Raw genomic sequence first — 18664 nt, 5'->3', positions numbered from 1 at the left:
TGGATATGCACCTATGATGACAATTTCAAACCCCTCCATGATTTCCAAGTGGGAGAACTTACACAATAACAGGGTGTTCAAACACTTATTTTCCTCACTGTATATTGCCTCAGGTTAGAAAAACTCTCTATGGTAAAATGGGCCGAGCAAAGGAAAAACTTGTTGCGGTATCCAATTGTAAATAAACATCAACCATGACTTTTGACATTGTTTATCTGTGGGAATGGTATGAAAAGTCCTCACTTCCCCTGCACAGCCTGGAACATGACATTTATTTCCATTATCTGCCGTTTTCGCTGTCCTAGCGTGATGCTTGTTTATCTGCTGAACTGATGATTCAGAAGATGCGCAGTTCCGCCTGAAAATGAACATGGGCTGACATGCAAATGTTGGGGGCGTACATATTAAGGATCCCAGTGGTTGTCACGTGGCGTTATGTTGAAAATAGCCTGTTTTTCCCATGGTCTTTTTCACTAAAAAGATTTACATATGAAGGAAGAGGCAATGGTGTTTGAGACTCATTGTATGTGATGTCCATGTACTGAACTGTTGTTATTTAACTATGGCAAGGTTAATCAAATGTTTTTTTTTAATTTGAGGTCATTTTGAGGTTAAATTTGAAGGTCTACATTATCTGGGTTATAAAGAGGGACTATTATTTTGATGCGTATTATAGTTTACGGGTAGTGAAAGGGAGAGCTTGCACGCAGTTTATTGGAGTTGTTTTGCAGGTACAGATAACGTGTCAATGAGACGTTAATGTTTGTCCCGCTCTTTTTTTTAATTTTAATTTTAATTTTTTTGTAGTGAAAAACAATGTAATCAACTTCATAAACCATCAGTAAAGTATGTTCATCGTTTAGACGGGGTATACGCTACATTTTTTTGTCCAAAAACATCTTATGAGGTTTTCACACTGACAGCTGTCATTGTAAGACATAGCAAATCTGTTTGTTTGTCCGAGTTAGCAACAGTAACTAAGGGGGGAGGGTCTTACCGATAGGTCAATTGCATATTGACGAGGGCAACAACACAAAGTATAAATGAAAAACAAAGCGTAACTCTACGGCGTAGAGAATGCAGCGTAGGTCCAGCTTAGAAGTATAAATCAGCCTTAAGTATTCAGACCCTTTACTGTGGCACTCATATATTTAACTCAGGTGCTGTCCATTTCTTCTGATCATCCTTGAGATGGTTCTACACCTTCATTTGAGTTCAGCTGTGTTTGATTATATTGATTGGACTTGATTAGGAAAGGCACATAAGACCTTACAGCTCACAGTGCATGTCAGAGCAAATGAGAATCATGAGGTCAACGGAACTGCCTGAAGAGCTCAGAGACAGAATTGTGCCAAGGCACAGATCTGGGCAAGGTTACAAAAAATGTTCTGCTGCACTTAAGGTTCCTAAGAGCGCAGTGGCCTCCATAATCCTTAAATGGAAGACATTTGGGGCGACCAGATCCCTTCCTAGAGCTGGCCGTCCGACCAAACTGAGCTATATCGGGGGAGAAGAGCCTCGGTGAGAAGGGTAAAGAAGAACAGCTAGAATGCTTTGGCTAAGCTCCAGAGATGCAGTTCGGGAGATGGAAGGAAGCCTCTATTCCTTCCAAAATTACATTTTTGGATGAGCTAAACATTTACAGTTTGGGAATGGTTATTTTGACATGTTTGATTAGAACTGTGACTGATTGCATTGATCATCTGAAGTGCACACGCTGGAACAGCACTCCTTAAAGTCAAAGCGAAAACATCATTTAAATCACTAGCACACATTGGTTTTAGTAGTATTGCATTTTAGATGGTTTATTCGTATATGTATAGTGCATTAATATTTTTTTTTCTTGCAAGTGCAAGTTTAAATCTGGGAATTCTGACTTCTTTACTCAGAATTAAGAGATATAAAATTAAAAGTGCAAATTATAAAGTCCAATTCTGAGGAAAAGACATTTCCTCAATTGCGAGTTTATAACACCGATCAGGTATAAAATTATGACCACCTTCCTAATATTGTGTTGGTCCCCCTTTTGCTGCCAAAACAGCCCTGACTTGGAGGCATGGACTCCACTAGACCCCTGAAGGTGTGCTGTGGTATCTGGCACTGAGATACCACTGAGCACTTGCAAGAAAAAAAATTATTAATGCACTATACATATACGAATAAACAATCTAAAATGCAATACTACTAAAACCAATGTGTGCTAGTGATTTAAATTGTTTTCGCTTTGACTTTAAGGAGTGCTGTTCCAGCGTGTGCACTTCAGATGATCAATGCAATCAGTCACAGTTCTAATCAAACATGTCAAAATAACCATTCCCAAACTGTAAATGTTATGTAAATGTAATTTTGGATGTTAGCAACAGATCCTTTAATTCCTGTAAGTTTCGAGGTGGGGCCTCCATGGTTCGGACTTGTTTGTTCAGCACATCTCACAGATGCTTGAATGGATTGAGATCTGTGGAATTTGGAGACCAAGTCGACACCTCTAACTCATTGTTGGTCTACTCCATTTCTGAACCATTTTTGCTTTGGGGCAGGGCGGATTATCCTGTTCAAAGAGGACACAGCCACCAGGGAATACTGTTTGCATGAGGGTGTACATGGTCTGCAAACACAGAGCTCGAACATTCTTGAACAACGTTTATACACGTGTAACACACGCACAACTGTATTTTATATTTCTAATTATAAAAATGTATAACCTTTTTATAATTACTGTATGGATGAAAAACTCACAAATAAAAATAAGTGCACTATATTGCCAAAAGTTTTGGGACATCTGCCCTTACATGCACATGAACTTCCCATTCTTAATCCGTAGGGTTTATATAGAGCTGCCTCACCCTTTGCAGCTATAACAACTTTAACTCTTCTGGGAAGAGAAGTGTATTTGTGAGGCACTGATGTTGGACAAGAAGGCCTGGCTCGCAGTCTCCGCTTTAATTTAACCCAAAGGTGATCTATTGGGTTGAGGTCAAGTTCCTCCACACCAAATTTGCTCATCCTTGCTTTTCCCTCCATATCTTTATAGACCTTGCTTTTCCCTCCATATCTTTATAGACCTTGCTTTGTTCATTGGTGTGCAGTCATGTCATGCCTCAAAAGTTGGGATCATAAAATTGTCTAAAATGTCTTGGTATGCTGGCGCATTGAATTCCTTTAACTGGAACTAAGGGGCCAAGCCCAACCCCTGACCCCCCCCCCTCCACCAAACTTTACACTTGGCACAATACAATCAGGCAGTTACAGTTCTCCTCTTAACTGCCAAACCCAGACTCGTCCATTGGATTGCCAGACAGAGAAATCACGCTTGAATTTACTGAGCATTTGGGAGCGACCCATTCTTTTACAAATGTTTGTAGAATCAGTCTGCTAGGTGCTTGATTTTATACACCTGTGGCCATGTAAGTGATTGGAATACCCAAATTTAATGATTTGAAAGGGATCCCCAATACTTTTGGCAATATAGTGTAGGTGATGCAAGTCAGTATCCACACGGAAGGAAGGACCCAAGGTTTCCTAGCAGAATATTGCCTGAAACATCACACTGCTTGCCTACTTCCCATAGTGCATCCTGGTGCCATGTGTTCCCTATGTAAGTGATGGACACGCGCCCGGCCAGCCATGTGACGTAAAAGAAAACGTGATTCATCAGACCTTCTTCCATTCCTCCGTGCCATAACAATTTGGCCCTTGTCAAACTTGGTTATCCTTATGATTGCTCATTTTTCCTGCTTCTAACGCATCAACTCTGAGGACAAAATGTTCACTTTCTCCCTAATATATATTTTACCCAATAGAAGGGATGTTGTGATGATGAGAGAATCAGTGTTATTTACTTCACCTGTCAGTGGTCATTGTTATGCCTGATTCGATTTGCAATTGCATGGTCTAGAGTAAAAATCGCACACATTGTGAGGTCACAATTACCTTGTTTTTTTCTTTATACAGACGTGGAACCAAGGTTCCATAGGTTAATCGCCAGTGCTTTTCTGTCTCCTTCATTTTAGTCTGTCAACACAAAATTATCAAATGGCTTTAGAAGACTAGTAGTAGTATTGTGGGTTTTTTTTTTTTTTTTTTTTTGGTGCTTGACAATAGCAGTCAATATTCACTTTCTTATTCACAGAGCTTGAACATTCTGCTAAACTATGTCCTCTTAAGAGAATCACACATATTTGGAGCAAATTATATTTTTAATTTAAGCGAACTACCTTAAAAAAAAAATCTAGATATTTTAGACCTAAATGGGGAATTAACAGTTCTACAAAATCAAGACTGGAACACATGATGACTTGAATACACTGATCTTTTCGCTGTAGTCCTTCTATTGTTTTCTTTTCCTTGAGCACTCACAGTTATCATTTCTGAGGAGGTTTTAAGGGTTCCAGCATATACTGTGCTGCATTTGGAGAGGTATAGAGAAGAAATATGCAGGATGTAGAGGCAGGATTTGAGAGGAGAGGATGGATTGATGAAGAGGTTGAGGTGACGGATAGACTCTGCCTGGTGATCACGGTCACAGTGCTGTTCTACTTGAGCACGTAGAGGACGAAAACATGAAGCACTCAAGGAGGTGACAGAAATGAATTGTGCTGAACAGTAATGCACACACGCACATCTTTAGGCAGACCAGGAGACATCACAGAACCAATTGTCAAACTATTTGCATTGTAATTTGTGTGTATGCTGCTCAGGTGGTCCTTTAAAGGTATTGTCTTCTCTAGAAGCGATAGGTATTAATTTAGTGATGACCTGTGAAGACAAGTTGTCTATATGCAAACATCAGAATTTTGATGAACAATAGAGGGGTGATTTGTAATATCAAAAATAGATTTTAGTCAGTAATTTATGTAAGAATGCTTTATCAAGTACCATTTTCCTTCCTGCAAATACATAAGTACAAAAATGTATTTAAAGTCCAGAAACATCAAAAGCTGTAACATTTCTTTATTTATTTTCTTAAAGGTCCTGTTCTTCGTGATTCCATCTTTCAAACTTTAGTTAGTGTGTAATGTTGCTGTTAGAGCTTAAATAATACCTGTAAAATTATAAAGCTCAAATTTCAATGCCAAGCGAGATATTTTATTTAACAGAAATTCCCTTTCAAAGCCTACAGCGAACGGCCGGTTTGGACTACAGACCTGCACTTCCTTCATGAAAGACGTCACTAGAACCATTTGTTGACTAACCCTCCGCCCACAAGAACACGCAAAATAGGGGGCGTGGTCTTGTTGCTCTTCCACGTGAAGCATTCAGCGCTTGCATCTCCCCGTAAGAGGCGGGACCTTTCTGGGCAAAGTGCGCTAAGCTGCTGTCCAATCACAACACGGGAAGTGCTGGCCCAATCAGAACTCGTTACGTATTTCTAAAGGAGGGACTTCATAGAACAAGAAAATCATCAGGCCGTTTTTAGGACAGAGAAAACAGCGCTGTACAGATAAGCAAATTGTGTGAGAAATACTTCTTTTTTTTTTTTTTTCACACGCGAAACATGAACTCATGTTATATTACACACTGTAAACAATCAAAGCTTCGAAAACACACAAAGAACGGGACCTTTAAAACAACATTTACACACGTGCACGCACGCACAAACACAGTATTTTATATTTCTAATTATAAAAATATATAACCTTTTTATAACTAGTGTGTGGATGAATAACTTTCACAAATAAAAATAAGAAATAAAAAAGTACTAAAATCGGTAATTCTTAAATAAGATAACGCTAAATAGATTTTCACACAAAAAAATAATCATTTGAATATACTCCAGGGTTTCTACTGATAGAAACCCATATGCTAATTGCTGAAGTAACCCTTTAATAATGTATAGCACTAAATTATCGTATTAGAATGATTTCAGATTGCAGTAATGGCTGTTAAAAAATGTAGCTTTGCTGTCACTAGAGTACTAAACTAGAAAATAGTTCATTTAAATTGTAATGTTTCATAATGTTACTGTATTTGTGATCAAATAAATGCACCCTTGGTGAGCATTAAAAAAAGAAATCTTACTGAGCTCGTAATCTGGGCTGAGAGACTAGAGGAGTTTTAGGCCAATTTACACTCGATTTACCCCATCCGGCAATCTGAGAAAAAAATCTTGTCCAGGACCCTGGTCGGTTAAGATGTTTGGTCCAGATTATCTGGTAATGTGAGGTGTTTACAGATCAAATCTTAAACCTCCCTATCTGCTCACAGACCATAGTGTGGCGTAATAATTATGCACAGCAAAGAGTGCATTAGTATGTTATGATAGTGGTCTATTTTATTTTTGTTGCAACATACTGATAATAATAGTGACTGTTATCAGAGCCACAGATGACAAACTGAAGCCTGACCTTTGCCAGCCTCTCAGCTCTCATACATGGTAATGCGTGCATGGTGGCTTGGGTCTTATTTACATAACAATCTGTGAACTACAGTAATAATGATGTATGCTGATGGCATCAGAGAGTGACCGGCGACCTTTGTCGGAGAGGGATTCTAGGTGACCTTTTCCTCGTGCAGCCAGATACACTCATACACATAAACACTTTCCCTCGCCCGCTTACACAACCCCTCTGCCATATCTTATCGCCGGCTCTATAACACCGACATGCACCACTGGCCCCATGAATGTTAATGCTGACGTTGCAGGATGGGGAGTACACACACCATCTCTCTCTCTCTCTAGGACAAGCAAGCAGACACGCAGCATACAAATTCTGCAGGGGCTTAAGAGATAATCACAATGCATTTGTCCAAGATGGGGTGATGGGAAGAGCCATGGACTCTAGGTAGCATGAGGGTTCTGGGTAAACTTCATCAGCAGATATAGGTCTCATCTTTCCCCTTTGATCCTGAGCATCTCTCCTCAGCCCTCTGCTTCTCCAGGTTCTGTTTGGATCTGATTGTATGCATTGTGTGATGGTGGCTACGTGCTATAATCCTCAACGCTGGTGGTGCATTTCTAACAGGGATTTCGGATTAAGGATGGGCCTGTTAGCCTGGCCTCAGCTCACCCTCTGGGACATTAACACTTCAGTCTCAGGACCGTTCATGTGTGCTTTTGTCCTCTCTGCATTAAATAGGGCCACAGTTTATCTATTAGGATTTGTGGCCTTTAGTTGTGGATGAGCAGATTGTTGAGTTCCTCATGCAATATAGATTCTCTTCTCTTGTTTTATACCAGTTTAAAATAATAAAGTACTAGTTAGAAACATTGATTTTTTTTTAATGTTTGTGCTTAAGCTAAACAAGGCTGTATTTATTTGATTAAAAAAAATACAGTAAAACAGTAATGTAAAATATTACACCTTAAAATGTAGCTTTTTCTGTTTCAATACAATTTAAAATGTAATTTATTTCTGACGTCAAAGCTGAATTTTCACTTGGCTCTCAGGCGCTCGATGAATTCAAGCGTGGTATCATGGTTGTCATGTGCAATAAGTCCATTTCTTAATTTTTTTCACTGCTAAATATACCACGGTCAACTCTTAGTGGAATTATATCAAAGTGGAAGAAATTGGGAGCAACAACTCAGCCATGAAGTGGTAGGCCAAGTTAAATCCCTGAGCGGGGTGTGATTATGGTGTGGGGTTGCTTTTCATGGGTTGAGCTTGGCCCATAGTTTCAGTGTAAGGAACTCTAATGCTCCAGAATACCTGGACATTTTCATGCTCTCAACTTTGTGGTAATAGTTTGGGGGATGGCTCCTTCCTATTCCATCTTGACTGTGCAACAGTGCATAAAGCAAGGTCCATTAAGACATGGGTGTTTGTCACGTTTGATCAATTTAATGCATCCTTTCTGAATAAAAGCATTGTGTATCTTTCTTGTCCCCGAAAACATGTCCAAAAATGCTAATTTGTAATGTCTTCTGTTTGTGTTCAGGTCTGAGCTGTTTCGTTCCCTGTTTGCAAATGGTCCAGCACACTGACTGAAACATCTGTCTCAACATGCTTAAACTTCAGTGTGTGTGTGTGTGTATGCACTATTCTCTCACACACTTCTGTTGCAGGTGAAATCCTGACTCAAACCTGTTTGATTTTTCTTGTAAATGAAACTAAACATTTTGTTAAATTGGTAAAATGACCAATTTTAGTGCCTTTCTATTAAAAAACACATTTTTGTCAACAAATGTTTGCCTCATTGATGTCTTCATTTTACACTCAGTACATAATCTCAGAATAAAACCAATATGTAGCCATATTTACATTTTCCTCTCTGGATGCAATCTATAATGTTTTTTGATCAGCGTTATTAGTCCTGTTATCCACCCCAAGCTTTCACTGTTGTGACTGCTATAATTCTAACTGGGTATTGAATTGCTGTGCTTCAATTTGGCCTTTGTCATTGTTAGTGGGTAGTATGAGAATGGACTGTAGAACCCACACAGAGGGGACCAGATGAGAGAATGATTGCTGAATTGATAAATCAATAGAAGTGTGTTCCCGGATCCTTCTGTCTGTGGTTTGATTCATCTCAAGACCGAAGAATAGCATGAAGACGAGCACTGATTATTTGTTTTTAGAAAAGCACAGACACCATCTCAGGCCATGCAGGATTTCATCTCGGACCACACTCCTTTGCATACATTTAATGTGAAATTTTCCACCTGCTCTGATCATTAGACTGTTACTTTATATTTATGACATCTATACATACACAACCCATCAATAATAGCTAACGTTTTACTTGTAAAATGAGCAACAACACCTATTTCTCACATTACATTGTGGCAAGTTGCCAAAATAATTTATTCTTAAATGTAAACTGGGGAACCCAACCTCTGGTTTGAGTCCAACTCACAGGTAGATCCTTTAGGGTATTTCAGAGAGGAGGGATGCCTAACACATCAACTAACCACTGGTGTACTTCAGGGTTCGGTGCTTGGCCCTTTTGTTTTCACACATCACAGACTTGTTCATAATAGAGCATCCCAGACAAACGGCTCTGTTTAACATCTCATTTAAAATCTCAACTTGTCTAGGGGGCATATTGGTCTGGATAAACACACAACTTCAACCATCAACAGGAAATAAATGTAGGAAATATGAGTATGTATTATGTAACTAAAAATCCCGTTATCCATGATATGAACAATTCTTCAAGAAAGAGCCAGTACAGAATTAGATTTTATTGAGTTATTTTTAGAGGCAATCACATTTTGCCACAGGAAATCCTCCATTTTTAACATGGAGACAGCTTCTGATCGCTTCAGTAACATGTTTCACAACACATACAGACACATGAGACAAATCACCACCCATTTGGGTCACAGCATCTCAGCACACTTGACGCGATTTTCACCTTTCATTGAGTCGAACAGTAGTGGCAGCTTGAGGTTAACCATCATGACAATGATACACTAAGGATACAACAGAGCACCTTCAGATCTTCTGGATTAATACTCCATTCACATTTCTCAAGTATCATTTGCCCCCTTAATTGCTTGCTTTTAGTACATTTCTACACTAACCTGCTTGTTAAGTCATTCCAGAATATGTATAACAATCAAATTCAACAAACCTAAACGCTTGTTGAATGTTCTAGTTATGAACTTGTAGTATAATGTACCATGTTGTTTTTAGATATGATTGCTTAATAAGTTATTAATATATTCTTACGACATTCTATCTATGCTAAAAAATAAACAGCATACAAGTACAATACCAGTGGATTGACATAAAAATAAAGATTTTTTTTGGTTAAACGAATGACAAGCAGTCAAAAATGATGCGGTCATTTGGCTCAATAGACCATCCTGCATGTGAAGAATAATACTGCCCCTACACTGCAATTGATGCAACACAACAGCTACATCACACCCATTATAACCAGCGAAGCAGGAGCAATCGAGTCACATCGCTTGTTCTTAGTGTGGACAGGTGTTATAACCTGTTGTAGGAGAAAGTGTAAAGTTGATTATGAACTCTCAAATGTCTTGTACAGTAAACTACTGCCTTTTAAACAAAAGATTCTAAGGGGGAAAAAATGAAACCTAACAGCTTTGGGAAGCTTGTTTCTACAATTGGTCTTTGTTCATTTAAGTTTCAAAGTGCACTTGACTAGACTGCAAAACTAAAAATGACAACACTATCATATATCTTTTTTTTTTTTTACTTTAGTGTTTCTAAAGGTGCCCATTTATGTGCATTGATACAGAGTATCTTTGTTGTAGCTCCTATTTTCAGATTCATAGCCAACAATATGAAGTCAGTCAGAGCACTACCATGTTGGCTCCTCTTGTTCCAGTTTTCAGTAACATCAGGCCTCTGAGATGATTGACAGGGCTCTACGAGGATGCAGGAGCATCCATGGTGGACAGGATGCGGACCACCTCGGCACGCTGCGTGGGGGAGATGTGCTGGGTCATGTGAACAATTGAGTCCATGGCCACTTCAGGGTTAGCTTGAACCAGGCTAAGAAACATGAAAAAAATGTTACTTTTAAGACAGAAAAACGTAAAGGTGAATAAATATGGGTGTAAAATGCATTGCAACTAATTTACCTGAAAATAAAAATTGAATGCAGTGATTTAAAGTGATAGTACACCCAAACATTTTAATTATCCCATAATTTACTCACCTTTAAGCCGTCCTAGGTGTATATGACTTCTCTTTTCAGATGAATACAATCTGAGTTATATAAAAAAAAAATGTTCTGGCTAATCTAAACATTATAATAGCAGTGAATGGGAGCCCAAAATCCACACCGCTCCAGGGGGTTATAAAGGCCTTCTGAAGTAAATAATTGTTTTAGCCCTATTCGTACGGGATTAGTATTATCTAGGGACCTGTGATGTAGAAATGACTCCCCCACATCTGAATTTTGCATGGCATGTTCGCACGGGATAAGCAAAGCCTGTGATTTTACTCGAATTTACTGACTTATCTCCCGGATATGATGTCAAGAAGACTTGTAAATGTTTTTTCGTTATAGATATACCTGTATGAAATCTATCAGACACTACAATTAAAAACTGAATTGAGCACAGACGGCGGCAAGAGTCAGATTTCATTTATCACGAGTGAGAAGCTGACAATATATGGCAGAAGAGTCAGTTTCAAAGGTAAATGTAAAAGCGCTCATTTAAGCGAGCTTGTCATTGTACTGTTCTGTTGTTATATTTTTAATTAAGAATAGCATTGATGTTAATATTAAACCCACAATTCAAGGAATTTGCTCCCAAACTGGTACATTCTAAAGTGAAAGTAATCTGTGCGGCTGCACAGGAATTTATAAGGGTGCGCATTATGAATGCAGCCTCCATTTTTCGTGAAAAATGTGTGCAGGAAAAAAAACCTTGCAAAAATTATATACGATCCACCTAATCCTGGCCAAATCACAGAGATGCCGATTCGCACAGGACTAGTATTATCACAGGACCTCGGTGTTTCGGCGAAATATGGTAGGAAATTTGCAGGGGAATTTACACTTTATAAATTACAGACATGGCCGATTCACAGGGGATTAAGATCACAGACATTCTCTGCAATTATTACAAATCACCAGAGGTCCCCAGACAATACTAATAATACTAATAATACTAATGCGAATAGGGCTTTTGTTAGAAAAATATCCATATTTAACACGTTAGAAAGTAAAATATCTAGCTTAGGCGGACCGCCTTTTTATGAAAAAAATTTCAATTTATGAAGTATAATGCCTCTCTCAGTTCAAAACGCTTACGCGCCAGTTACGCTTTTTTTGTAAGTTGAATACAGAAGGTGTTAGGCCGTAAACTAGATACTTTATTTTATACTTGTTAAATATGGATATTTTTCTAACAAAAACCCATCGATTTGCTTCAAAAGGCCTCTATTGTCAAATGTTGTGCTGCCATTCACTGCCATTATAAAGCTTGGATTAGCCAGGACATTTTTGAATACAACTTGTATTCGTCCGAAAGAAGAATGTCATATACACCTAGGATGGCTTTAGGGTGAGTAAATCATGGAGTAATTTTCATTTTTGGGTGAACTATTCCTTTCATAAACTGAAATTCTACAATTAATTATACAGTTTTAGTAAGAATCAGTAAAATCCAGTTCCCCAATCTACTTCTGGTGTGGACGTGTTTGTCTCTTAAGTCTCCTCCACTTGCACATCTTTAAAATAATTATGAATTGTGCAAAAACTTGAATCAAATTGTGACTAAATGATCATATAATTTAGTAAAGAATTAGAATTGCACTTGAATCGTTGTTATACAATATATATATATATATATATATATATATATAACACATACAGTGGGGTTTGGGCAGCCAAGGTAAATTGTTTTATTAATGTGCATAAAGAAGCCAAGAAAAGATCAAATGAGAGATTAGACATTCTTATAATATATTAAAAAGTTAGATTGTATTTCCATCATTTACACTTTCAAAATAACAGTATCGGCAAACAGAGATTGACAGTCATGTTTAGCTTCTTCCATTTTCTAATGATTGCTCCAACAGTGGACCTTTTTTCACCAAGCTGCTTGGCAATTTCCCAGTAGCCCTTTCCAGCCTTGTGGAGGTGTACAATTTTGTCTCAGTGTCTTTTGGACAGCTCTTTGGTTTTGGCCATGTTAGTAGTTGGATTCTTACTGATTATATGGGGTGGACAGGTGTCTTTATTCAGCTAACGACCTCAAACAGGTGCATCTAATTTAGGATAATAAATGGAGTGGAGGTGGATATTTTAAAGGCAGACTAACAGGTCTTTGGGGTCCGAATTCTAGCTGATAGACAGGTGTTCAAATACTTATTTGCAGCTGTATCATACAAATAAATAGTTAAAAAAAATCATATATTGTGATTTCTGGATTTCTTTTTTTTAGATTATGTCTCTCACAGTGGACATGCACCTAGGATGACAATTTCAGACCCTCCATGATTTCCAAGTGGGAGAACTTGCAAAATAGCACACACACACACACACACACACACACACACACACACACACACACACACACACACACACACACACACACACACACACACACACACACAAAGACTGGTAAACTCTGGATGTTACCTGCGGATCTGTTTGAGGATGTGATCTCTGCGGATATATTTGATATTCTCATCGATGACAGATCTGGCACCCTCTTCCTCTGCCAGCTGCCTCTCCAACCATTCTACAACATCCTCATTACTGTCCCACAGATATGCCTGAGACAAACGACAACAAAAAATACATTGAGAAATAAAGAAACGAGAATAAAAATAAAAAGTTCAAAACACCTTGAGCTTGCTTAAAACATCTTGCCAAACAAACTTTCTGACAATGTTTCTATTTGAAAACCAAATCACAATCCTAATCAACGGCTCTTCATTTAGGCTTAGACTGATAACATCAGGCTGATCTGAAACAAAGCTGGACTTGTGCTTGTGAAGATTTGTCGAGGCGTTAATGGGCTTCCGTGCTTCTAAAAACCGCAAGCACTTGTAGTCGGCAAGAACATTTAATGCCCCATATTAATCATTTTTAATCCGTTTGCTTTTAATTAAGAAACAGCGTGTTGCTCTCCTATCTGCGCGTGGCAGGGTGGAGATTAATTGTAGCTTAAGATAGCTCGCTCAGATTGGGGTAATGTATTAGTGGTCCAGACACCGTCTTCTGCAGATACTTTAACCTGCCCTGGGGACTTGGCTCTGCTCCAGGACCTGGTGTGGCGACTCTTCAGAGGCCTTGTCGGAGCTCGGGAGAGCTCATTCATTCTGATCATTACTAATGGTCATATAGTCCCTAGTCCACACGCCACTTCAGTAAAAGAAAGATTTGCTACAGTTTTTTTGTTTAATTTTACAATCTCTAGGACACATTTCTCAATACTTTGGTCACATTTTCAAAACTCTTCACAAGATTTTTGTTGGTGATCTGGAGAGAGAGTGAGCAAGTGGGAAATTTGTAAAGGTCAGAGGAGAATAATTGGAAGTAAAAGGGTTTACGATCAGGCAAGAGCTAGGATAATACTGGAAATAATACTCAGATAATACTTTTAATACTCAAAAGAATTTCCAGCGCTAGAGAGACGTTAGAGAACGGGAAGGTCTAGTAAAAACGGACACTGAGGTTCCTTTGTTTCTGCTCAATATGCGAGTATTGTTTTTTCTGTTTTTGTTTCACAGAACTAAGATATTGCTGTTGTTATTGAATCACAGCCGATTCAACAGCAGGTTCCGTACCGGCGTGATGAATCCAATCTTCAGGAACTTGATGAATATTTGAATGCTACCGATCTGAATTCTGCCTTGTGATGCAGCCTGAATCATAATCACACTGTTTATTCATTGGCCAGAGGAGAACTATTCTGAGCTAAAAGCTATTATAGAGCCTGGTTTCTCCCAAGTTTTTTTTTACTCCATTCTGTCACCTGAAGAAGTTTGGTTTCCTTGCCACTGTCACCTCTTGCTTACTAAGTTGGGGATACTTAACTCTTTCCCCGCCATTGACAGATATTTCTGTCATTTATAAGAGAACGCTTCCCAGTAGGGCTGTCACTTTACGTTCGCAAATCGATTGCACAATCGATCGGACCAACCAACACAAGTTTCGAAAACGTAATCGATTTTAACCAAATATGTACACTATTATTTTTAAACGAATTAAACAAATAAAAAGTTATTAACAGGTATTATTTATATGTTGAATTATGTTTTTAAAACTTTGCTTTTAAAAAAAAAAATTGCTGTGTGCGTAGAAAGAATGAGCAGTATTACGCTTTCTGAATATTCCGTTAATTTCTGAAGCTCATTCCGCTGAGCGCCGCGTGCTCAACCCGAAATGCCCTTTGTGACATGCTGGATCAAATATAGGTCTAATTGAAATAAATGGCTATAAGGCTGCACCACCTAAAGCTTTTTTTTCTAATAGTTGTTCAGTTAAGACGTTGTTCACAGGGTGCCAGAGCCTCCATGTCATTGTAGGCTATGCTATATTTTCGTATTATTTATTAAATCAAGGCAATTAGTCAATAAAACAATTACTTAAAATTAAGATACAATTTATTTAAAACAAAATTCACTTTCATTCAAATTCAAAGAAATGCTTTAAGTGGTCAAAATAATTTCTGACCCCCATATTTCCCATGTGTTCTGTTCAATTTTCAGATTCAATGTAGGCTAAATTAAAATAAACAAATGACTACTATATCATATATACTGCCTAATATTTTTAATTAAATAAATATATTTACATTTAACATATAAAACTAAATATGCGTTTTAATTGCTACAACGTGTATAGTAGGCTACAGTACAGATAAAGTTCCTTTTTAGAGCAGGATTTGAGCGGACGGTGTTTTACCAGTGAGTGGTTCATGAGTGGAGCTCTGCACGTGCTCTGGAGAGGTAGGCTGTTATTATTTTTATTTCCTGTCGCTGTGCAGGCTCTTTTATTGTAGGCTATAGGACTGTGTAAACACTCAATAACCTTTTTATTTTAAGGTTTAATGTAGCCCATAGTCAATTGCATTACGATTGCAAGAACAATCAACCATGTGTGTGCTGCTTTTAAAGTTTAATTCTGAACGGTTAAATAATTACATTTAATTATTTTGGAGACGTTTGAATGGCCTAAATCATAAATGCAGGCCTGTTGTAGACTAGACTGTGACAGATGTTTCTAGTCTGATTTGGGTAATGTTGCTGCCGTGCGTATTTATCCACACAAACTTTACATTCAATGTAGGCTAGTGAATTTTTAAGTTTTATTTTCAGCCACTTTTCCTTGGTTACAATCGCCTACGTAGGCAATTTTTTGTGTGGTATTTATAATTGTAAACACAGCCATGTTAAAGCCTGTAGCTAATGTTTTTCTTTGATGTTATGGCAGTCCACTCTGCTTAACAATATTTTTTCCAGAATGTTGCACTCCTGTTTGTCATTGTGCATGATACTTCACTTCACTACATCACGGGATGCGCACGTGCATTTGTTGACATGACAAACATGATAGCCCTGAACACTGCAGGAGGAGTTCACATGCAGGTGTTCTGCTTGCGTCACGTGTGAATTCTCTTCATCCCAGGTAAAGTGGCATCCTTCAGCATGTCATATGAATATAATTTAATGGGTTTTATTTTTTTCGAACACCAAAGAAATGATCGCGATGCTCACGTTTACAAGCCGCGTCATTATAGTAGCCTAGTCTATTGGTTACCATTTTACAGAATCTATAGGATACTTCAATACAATGTTTGAGTGGTAGGTAATAACACGCCAACGAGCAAACGCTGGTCCAATGTTAATCCTCGCCCTGCCTTTAATCCGATCACTTTTTTTGTTTCCTCTTTTTGCTTTCCTCCGACAAAACCTTTACTTTCTTATTTTTCTGTGCTGCTTCGGCCATGACTATAACATGACTATAACATCCGGCAAACAAACGATAGTTGGGCTCGCACGTCCGAATTTAAGGAAGTGGGGGTGGAGGTGGAAGTGACGTATATGCCGTAAAGCAGTCGAATTTTGTAGTTTTTTTGTTTGTTTTCGGGTTATTACCCGAAACCAGAAGTTAAAAAGTATGATTAAAAACGATACAGACCCCATCAGACTATGGCAGACGTGTCATTCAACCTATTGGAAGTTGATGTATCGTCACAAGAGTCTTGAAAATATATTCTGAAGGTTGAAAAGTTACCTAGTGCTGCTTTAAATTGCATATAAATCAAAACCGCCTAATGTTACTGAATGATATGTCAACCCAAGACGAGGTATAAGCTTTAGGGGTGTTAATGGACTCGATCTACTCCATCTATGTTTTGTGATCATGGTCTGTGATCATTGTTCTGAATCTGATCTGGATGTAGTCTTTGACAAAAACTACCTTTTCTCAGTTTTTTTGCTCAAAATGTTAGTTTTATGAAACTTACCCACATTCAATTGTTGATAAAAAGGATGTATGAAGTTACAATACAACTGATTTTAGTTTGTTTGTTTAAAAGTAGAGGGTCTGTTCTTTCTTTTGATATATTGCATGTTCAGATATTCATACAACAAAATATACTGGGGGCCATGAAAATTTGGTGAAAATGAATCAAAAGATGCGGGTGGTGGCTGATAATTTTTTTTTTTTTTAAAGCAGGCTGGGAAAGAGTTTATATTTAACAATATTGATCTGACTGCACCGACTAAGCTTGACAGCTTCTCTTAGCAAAGTAGTCACTGAGGCACTAACAGACTTTTCTTCTGGATTTTCCCGGAGGAGATTAGAGCTTTAACTTAATTTTTTAAATACATTTCCATAGCTGTTTATTTCAAGTTGACAAGTTATTGTCAAGTCAAGTCACCTTTCTTGCATTCATACAGCTCTTTTTACTATGCGGATTGTTTCAAAGCAACTTCACAGTTTTAACAGGAAAATTATGCAACAGAATTTGATTCGGCATTAGTGAAAACGCTCTAGAGAAAGCGGTGATGTCATCCAGCTCAGTTCAATTATCATATAGTGTCAATGTGGGCAGATCTGTAATATAGTTGAATATTTAGTATATATTTTACACCAACATAATGAGTTGTTCTGCGGTAAACTGTGTGGTGGGAGAGTGGGCGAGGTTTTGATACTGCTGCTTTACACTGCGGGTCACTACTGGGCTGACTCAGGTCCCAAATCAGTGCAAGATGTAACCTTTATTTACATAGAAAAGTGAAGCCGCCAATGTCAAAATATGACGCTGACCCATATTTTGCCAGTGGCGGCTTCACTTTTCTATATAAATAAAGGTTACTTGACTGATTCTTGCACAAGCTGTCTGATGCACCAGCTTTATGTGATTGCCCGATTTGCATAGGATGTTCGTTATTTTGGGGGGCGGAGCAATGAAGAGAGGGTTGTGCTAGTTTGTTAGTGTTTTTTTTTTAGAAATCGCTTACTGCACCCTAAATGCAATAGTTTTTTGCAACATACTTTCACAGCTCCCTCTGCCTCCACGAACCAGCGCCGGAGCATTGCCTGAACTTGCCCGTCCGTTAGCTCGCTGTTTGCACACTGGATCTTCCTCTTAACCGTGTCTTCCAGCAATAACCGGCGCAAACGCCAGTAGAAGAACAACCGAGATGTCGGCCACTCCAGGATGTCCTAAACACACACAATAAAAACACTTTCATATCAAGTCCAAATTCAATAAATTGATTTAGGTCTTATTTTAGTCGAGCTTCTGATTCTTTAACTATGGAGAATATGAAGTAAAAATCAACGGTTCCAACAGAAAGTGACAAAAACATGACAAAAGCAGAGCAGACTAGTGTAAGCTATTGAGTACTGACAGTGATGACTCCTTTCTCCTGCATGCGGCCCGGTGTGTCATGAAGGTCGGCGAACTGTACAGCTACTTGATGATATATTGGCAGCAGAAACTCTTCTCTCTCTTTCAGTTTACCCTCCAGCTCTTTACGCTCGGACACGTTCAACTCCGGGGTACCTGAAACCACACACACAGAATGGACAAATCCAAATTTATGTGGAATGTTTGAAAAAAAAGTACCTTCAAAATGGGGCAATATATCCAGTCAGGCCAATTATATTTGCCCACCTGAAATATTTCTGCTAACTTTTTTCAGATGTAAGGATGAAAGTTCAAGATATCAATTGGTATTAAATTACTGTTTATATTTAACAATATAAATTGTTGTAATTATTATTATTACTATTATTAAATACATACTTACTATAATGGATTATTTATTTG

General features: G+C 38.2%; 2 protein-coding genes across 12 annotated transcripts in view; one reads left to right on the top strand and one right to left on the bottom strand.

The window, feature by feature from the left end:
* Window positions 1-8128, top strand: part of aatf (apoptosis antagonizing transcription factor) — a 28791-nt gene extending 20663 nt beyond the window's left edge. The window contains exon 12 of one of the 2 annotated variants that reach the window (XM_067437867.1): window positions 7879-8128. In XM_067437867.1, coding sequence (XP_067293968.1) covers window positions 7879-7924 — 46 coding nt within the window. In that variant the 3' untranslated portion in view covers window positions 7925-8128. The remainder of the gene's footprint in view (window positions 1-7878) is intronic. The other variant, XM_067437868.1, reaches the window with a different exon arrangement.
* A 981-nt stretch (window positions 8129-9109) lies between these two features.
* Window positions 9110-18664, bottom strand: part of acaca (acetyl-CoA carboxylase alpha) — a 117156-nt gene continuing 107601 nt past the window's right edge. For all 10 annotated transcript variants that reach the window (XM_067437856.1, XM_067437857.1, XM_067437859.1 and 7 more), the window contains 4 exons: window positions 18243-18397; window positions 17884-18054; window positions 13012-13148; window positions 9110-10409 (listed from right to left, as the gene is read on the bottom strand). In XM_067437856.1, coding sequence (XP_067293957.1) covers window positions 10283-10409; window positions 13012-13148; window positions 17884-18054; window positions 18243-18397 — 590 coding nt within the window. In that variant the 3' untranslated portion in view covers window positions 9110-10282. The remainder of the gene's footprint in view (window positions 10410-13011; window positions 13149-17883; window positions 18055-18242; window positions 18398-18664) is intronic.

Source organism: Pseudorasbora parva, chromosome 3 (assembly GCF_024679245.1).
Source record: "Pseudorasbora parva isolate DD20220531a chromosome 3, ASM2467924v1, whole genome shotgun sequence".
Taxonomy (NCBI): domain Eukaryota; kingdom Metazoa; phylum Chordata; class Actinopteri; order Cypriniformes; family Gobionidae; genus Pseudorasbora; species Pseudorasbora parva.
The sequence above is the reverse complement of the archived record's forward strand: the minus strand, read 5'-3'. Positions and strand labels throughout refer to the sequence as shown.